Genomic DNA, 7,501 nt, shown 5'->3' on the forward strand with positions numbered 1-7,501 from the left:
GGAAAGAGAGAAAGAGAGAGAGCCACGTCGTCACGCAGCGGAACAATATAACTCTATCGATCCTCTCTGACCCGCAGACCGTCAGTGACGTCAACAGCGGGTCTGCAAATGTCGCGGGATTGCGAACAACGTTGTCCGGAACTGGACGCCTGCATAAACGCCTCGCTTTGGTGCGACGGCGTGTCCCATTGTCCCTCCGGTTACGACGAGGCCCTGACGCACTGCTCCGTACTGCTGCGGCTGCCACCTCTGCAGCTAGCCCTGGGTGCGCTCGTCATCATCACCGTTCTCGGTGTCGCTTGCTTCATCATCTGGCGGATCTGTCGGCGGCGAGGCCGCCGTTCGATATCCCAGCACCGTTTGAAGAGCATCTCGTCCGAGACGGCGATAATCGACGGCAAGGAAGTGATATGCTGACACAGCGACAGTTCTGTGCGTTACGTCGAGGTTGATCGGGTTACTACCGTGTGACGATCGCCGTCGTCCACGTCGTCGTCGATCCGGATTCCGACGGTCCTCCATAGACCAGCGGCCAGACTCTGCTCGGTCCTACTCTCCTGAAGAAGACGAGCCAGCTGTCGTCGTCGTCGTCGCCGGCGGAGGATCCGCGGAATTGCCTCCGCGTAACGCGCAGAACTGTCGCGTGCAAGAGATGCAGCACGTTAGATGGAAGAATCAGAGTTCGCACCTATGATCGCAAAACGCGTTCGATGCTCGATGTCTCGGGCGAGTGGGAGAGCGCCTTCTTTTTTTTTTTTTTTTTTTATCGAACAAACGGATTTCGTTCCCGATCGGATGTTCTAGTCGAGAGAGGTGGATCTCGTTTTAGATTCAAGAAACAATGACAGCCGAGAGGAGCAGAGAGTTGAAAGAGTCGGATGATCTGATTAATAGGAAGTGTCAAGAATTATAGTATAGAGCAGTGATTGAAATGTTCTTAGGATTATAAGTCCAATGATGTCTACATCGGAACCAGGGGTGCGAAAGAAAACGTGTAACGGCGGATTAATCCAGCGTGTTTGTTGTAACTTTTCATTGATCAACGTTGCAGCAGCCGTCTGGCTCTATTTAATAATTTCTAACAATATACTGCCAATTCACAATTTTCTCATTTTATAAGAGACTGAATCATTTTATATATATATATAACTTTTTAAATAAAGAGAGAGATTTAAATATATCTGACAAACTACATTTACCTGATGGCCAATTTTTGTAGTAAACGCGTAAAATTTAGATGCGCATCGCAGCAAACGCGTTATCAAGTTCTCGGCCGAAAGCTACAGCAGACATCGAAACAATCACTGCCGCGATAGCCGGCAAATTCCGGAAGTTGTCGAATTTTGATACCTTTTGTTACCTTCGCGCGTTCGACGCCTTATTACTTTTCGAAGAACCGTTACACGTCCCATCCACGCGAAAGTTTTCACAATTACCTATCAAACTGCCCAAAAGTCATCCCGAAATGAGGATTAAAAAAAAAAAAGAGAGTGAACAGTAAGTCGCAGAATTAAAGTGCGAATTACTTCAACGAGGACAATAAATAATAAAATCCTAGTAGTATGTCACTATTACGGTAGAATGGCTTAGTGACGATCGAACGACGCTGCGCCTTGATCAGATGTTCGACGGTTAGCACAGCAGTAAGTAAATATATATAGTAAGTGATTATATATATTTTGGCGGTGCGTAATGCCCGAGAATTAATGCTATAATAAGTAAACGACGGGCTTAGTAGATCGATAATGCGCTGTTAGCGGATTAGCAAGTTATTATGGACCAGTTTCATCAATATCAGTTGACCTTAACCGCACTTTAACGGTTTGATTACCGCAAAGTTCAATGTAGCAACGTAGTTAAATTAAAACTGTAATTATAACAGACATTAATGAAACCGGTCTCTGCATCATTTTGTCTCATTTTCTAATATTAACCGGCAAAAAACTGATTTAAAGCCATATTTTATCCAATTAACAGATATACAAAATATATATATTTGATATCACACACGCGATATCGAGCATTATTGTGTAAAATAATGTTCGAGAGATCGTGGAGCGGAGCGAATTTTCGTGGCTATCGATGACGATTAATTCACCAAGGCGCCACGTCGATCCGATTGACACATCTTGATTAAGAAACACCTCGTTCACAGAAATCCGAGGCATCGAGCGTCGCGCGCAACACGTGCTAGTACTAACTACGTTAGTTCTTCTTGGTAATAGAATAGACAAGTGATTCTACACACAAAGCGGAGCGAGAGCCTTCTGTCTCGTCTCGTGCTCCTTTTTTCTTTTTAAACGCGCGTGACATGACTCACACGAGATTGTCTGTAAAAAATAATAGATAATTCGGAAATGGTCGGACGCGCTCGCAATGTCGCGCGCGTCAAGTCGTCGCATCGTTATCGTTACTAGATAAATTAAGACGTCGATCGAAGAAGATACTAGATACTTAATGCAACGTGACGTACCATATTGCGGCCGTGGTAACGCAAGAAACTTCGAAGTCTCGTTACCACCTATCGTTTACTGCCAAAAGTAGTCGATTACACGTCGCCGACAGCGAATAAAAAATTTCGAATAGTTACACGCGTTCATAGAGTTTTATTACAAGCCGTTTCGTTGCGTCAATTTATCATTTCGTGAGCGCGCGATACGGTAAAATAGCGAAGATCTCCTTTACGTATCATGGCCGCAGACCTCTTTCGGACGTCTGCATTGCGCTTAAGCCGCGCCTCGATGTCAGCAAATGCAATTGCAATCTGAGATGTAAACAATCGAGATAAGATTTGCGCGATTATAAGACGGAAAATCTCACTGACTCGATTGGCCGAGAAATATAGATGAATGGAAACGTAGTTGCACGAGGCGAGCTAAGCATCGAGGTGTAGCCTCAGCGAGAAAAAAATTCAGATAGAGATACTGACCAAGTTTAAAGCGATAGCCGACTTTAGGCGACTTAATTATTCACTTTAGCGATCTCGCTGCTGAAGGAGCGAATAATATGTAGATTAATCAGTAGCCTGAAATTATGTGATAATATATAATGCTGTTTTCCTCGGAGCTGTGCTCCGACATTATTGTTAATGCCGGGCGAACGCGAGAACATTCTCGCGGATCAATATTCGAGAAGGGCCACATTTCCTTCCTCTCGTTATACTTTCAACGTAACATGGCAACATGTTATGTTAAAATTGAGAATGAAGGAAAGTTTAGCGAGACGGAATGAAATAGAGTGGCCGAATGTGGCAGTTCATCTTGATTACGCATACGAAAGCACACCGACGTCACCGTCGCGGCTTGTATACCTTGTTCATACTTGTACATAATCGATTATTTATCTATTTGTATCGAATAACGATGTTGCATGTACACTTCCGCTCGCATGTTTCAAAACGGGCACATATTCTCATTTCAATTATTTTAAATTTGTGAAGATTAAATTTGCACGCACACACAAATACACATTTCCAATTTTCCTTACTCAATTTTATGGCTACCGTTATCATCCGACCGTTCAATTTTAATCAGCAATTCAGAGGCGACGTGATGAACGAGCTTCACCCGTATATATTTTCGCCTTCGCATTAATTAGTGAAGATAAAATTACAAAGTTTTCAATATACGATTACGAGTGTTGCTAAGGAGATCGTAAATATAGCAGTTATAAGAAAAAGAGCAACCGTTTAATGATCCCAAAGTGCGATCGATAACGAGGTCGCAGTTTTATCGAATCCACCATTTGTATTTTATAACTAGCTCGTTATGTCACAATGTCAAGCGATAAAATTTTGACATTTATAACTACAACTCGTAGGACTTTTAGTACAACGCGTGACCTGTATTCTGTATGTTACCTGTAGCCTGTCTCGATAAAAATTGCACAAGTGTCGCACAAACTCTGAAGAGATCACTACTTCTTGCTAATATATGAGACACAGTTGATACGAAACTAGTCTCTTCTAATTGACAAAAATAAATTCTCAAAAAGAAAAAATTCTGGTCAACAAGAGATCTTTAAATAATACAACAATACAAGAATTACATAAATAGCTTTTTTCGTACAATGTATGTATATCGATTACTGCGAGCGGAAGTTCGCATCTTGTCGTTTTACTACTCAATAAGCGTAGACCTTCAGAAAAATCACGATAGAATCGCGTATATTCTCTCGAAAAACAAGATTCACTCAGAACGGAATAAAAAAGACGACAGAAGCTTAAAAAAAAGTCAACGAAAGAAGAAAAGTAGTGTGCTGATATCGCACGCTGTCAGCTAACCGGAAATACCGCCAAATACTCTCTCGTTATTTTCGTGCGTATACGAATAATAATTGACGCGTATATAACCGAAGAATGCGAGAAAAAAAGATTCTAGACGTGATGTATGATATTATCAAGTTCTTTACAAAAAACATTGAATGGAAAAAATTATACTACATTATGATTGAATCTATGAAACAAATTTCAATTTCATTCTTATTCTATTATCTTTGAAAACACGTATGATATATACGAGTTCCGTTTTGGTCGACATTCTGCGGGAAGATAAGATTTACAGTGTTACGTTGTAAGTGATAGCGTTACGGATTAGTCAGACTATGGGAAGCAACGCATGCAACGTATGTCACGCAAATTGATTTGATTAATTACGATCTTGTGTTAAATCAGAAAGAAGCAATACAAGTTTTCTATCGAAAAGGAGGTCACGATTTTATGATTTTTTATCTCTATACCCGCAAATTTTTTATACCTTAATCCTTTTTCTCCCTTTTGTGCAATATTATGGAATGACTCACAAAGTAACCAAATACTCACAAAATGCTATTTATTAAAACATAAGATGTCATATCGTTGCAAAAAAGGCCTTTTTTAAGTAAACAAAAAAATGACATAAAATGCAACTGGATTTAAGGAAAAAATGAATATTTTCTAACGATTGAAAAAGATATTTGCTCGTATCACAATGAATATCAGAATAAATTGTGCTAATTATGTTTAAAAGTTTTCGTTTTTATCTGGGACCAAATATATAGTTTCATTTAATACTCGGCCTGTCAATAACGTAATGGTTTTACATAATATACATCTTAAACAAGAATATCGAAATTCTAATTCACATGACTGATTTGTGAAGGAGAATTAAAGACTGATTATTTACAACATTTATATATAGGTTGCTTTTATTAAAACAATTTGTACTGCCACGCATAAATTTTTTTTACGGGAGTCAATAACTTTGTCACTCAATTATTTGTAACTGTTGATGGATTTAAATAAAATACAAAATAAAATGTTGTATATTCGTGAAAAAAAAATCGTAAAATATACCAAGATTGCATAATTTAAGTGACCACAATCACTAGTGGACTGGAAGAATAAATTTTTCAATCTATTTTATACACAATTTCTGTAATAATAACTTCCATAATTTAAAGTTACAGTTTAAGCCGAACGCAACGATATCAGCTTTAAAGCCATGACCCAGATACGGAGCCATCATTCCCTGATGTGTTTCAACGCCGGAGAGAAATCTTTCTAAAAATAAGTCATTGAAGGTCTTCTTCTAATTATGTTAATCGTTTCTAACACGAGCAAATTAATTCACGGAATAGCACATAATTAATTGCAACCTGAATAATTGCACGCACAAGCACAATTATATCATTTTCCATTTACAACGGAAACAATTTTAATTCTCCGAAAGAGATATAAGTAATGAAAAACTAATTGTTCTACAAAACGCGAGTGGTGACCTCCTTTTAAAATTGATTGTTGTATTTTAAACGACGGTATATAAAAATGAAAATTTATTTTGACAAAATTTACGTCGATCGTGTCATCCTTTCGACGCTAACAGAGGCGTTGCATGATAATCTTATCTCATAATCATTTATGCATCACGAAGACATGAAATTTCCATCACACCAAATTATCACATGCGTAACCGCACACATCCGGAGAGCTGCAAGAAACGATTACGAGAAATATGTCATCGCGTGTATAGTACTGCCTTTGAAAGCCACCGTGTTCGCATATCCGACGACAGTAAAAGTTTACTGGCCATGGGACGCATCGCCTGATAGTGCATCGTATTTCGCTGCTGTCGGGGGTGAATCGCGACATCGACGTCCGCCATTGCCATTTATTACAGGGCAGAGCGATAAAATTTTATTATCGCAGTGTGCACGTAATCGTGCTACTATTCCCTCGCGTCTATGAATATCTCGCATTTGAGAATTAAAGAGTGCACGATTAACGTCACAAAATCGGCGAACTAAGACGCCCCAATCTCTCATTGAAACAACGCTTTATTCATTGATTTGTTGCACAAATTTGACGATAAAGCAATGTCTCGTCGGAAATTATTATAATATGCTGCCGATAACTCGATGTAAAATCACATGTGAAGCTGCTACTAATTCTCGAGTAGATAGCTTCATAATTTATCTATGCTAGACCTTATTAACGGCGAATAAAGACAGATAAAAGTATGTATGTGTTTAAACAATCGTTTAAAATTTAAAAGCCGATCGGAGGATGCGTAATTGCTTATCGAAACGTTGCAGGAGAGAATCGACATTTAATCTTCGCCATCTAAGACAGGATGAAACTTCGGTCTAAGTCTAAGGATTAAATAAAATTTTAATGTAGGACAAAGTTACGCTTCTCTTATGAGATGCGAAGTCTGAAGAACCTGACCTTTTACTCGCCACGCCAAAATTAAGAATATTGCGAAACTTTGTAATTGATATCGCTATAAAATAAATTAAGTTCATTTTAAAAACGATATAAGTTTAGTCTTGAAGTACTACAATTTTCAACGTGATGTATAAATTGCTACAATATCTCGATCTAATATATTTTATAAACTAGACTTATATCGCTCACAAAATAAACCAGTTAGCCACATTAAATTGTTGCGTATGAAAAATGTCAGATTCCAAAAGTTTTATATCAGTTTTATGGAAAGTTCTTATAAAGTATAAATCTTTTGCTAATCAAGTATTATCACGCGTAAAATTTTACAAAAGTATGTTTTAGTTTTTGCAAAATAAATATTAATAAATGTATAGAAATATAGAAAAAAAAAAATTGAAAAAAGAGTTTATATATTATTCTATGATTTTAAAGAAAATTACTTCTCACGTTTCTTCAAATGAAGAATCGGTTATATATAAGTATATTTGTTTTGTTTACCTTTAAAAAAATTATATTTGAGAATCATTGATGTAAAATTGGAATTATAATTCATACGCAATGATCTATAATAATTATTCAAAGTTAGATCTTTGATCTAAAATAAATTTCCGTTACGTGAACGCTAATGTTTCGCGTGATTCACGTTTCTATGTGTATATGCGTTTCAAAAGCAAATGCACACGAGTTGCAAATGTACTGCCTTGCACACACTTTCATGTTATTTTCAAGAATGATAACTATTCTGTGAATACGACCCTCAAAATACGGTTCTAGCTAATTGCCAATTTAGAGAGGGAA

At 37.8% G+C, this 7,501-nt stretch overlaps 1 protein-coding gene across 2 annotated transcripts in view; it reads left to right on the forward strand.

Moving 5' to 3' along the window:
* LOC115232705 overlaps positions 1 to 7,084 on the forward strand; it is a 158,224-nt gene extending 151,140 nt beyond the window's left edge. For both annotated transcript variants that reach the window (XM_029802739.1, XM_029802738.1), the window contains one exon: positions 78 to 7,084. In XM_029802739.1, coding sequence (XP_029658599.1) covers positions 78 to 417 — 340 coding nt within the window. In that variant the 3' untranslated portion in view covers positions 418 to 7,084. The remainder of the gene's footprint in view (positions 1 to 77) is intronic.
* The last annotated feature ends 417 nt before the right edge of the window (positions 7,085 to 7,501 follow it).

This window comes from Formica exsecta, unplaced genomic scaffold, assembly GCF_003651465.1.
Source record: "Formica exsecta isolate Colony F162 unplaced genomic scaffold, ASM365146v1 scaffold149, whole genome shotgun sequence".
NCBI classification, from domain to species: Eukaryota; Metazoa; Arthropoda; class Insecta; order Hymenoptera; family Formicidae; genus Formica; species Formica exsecta.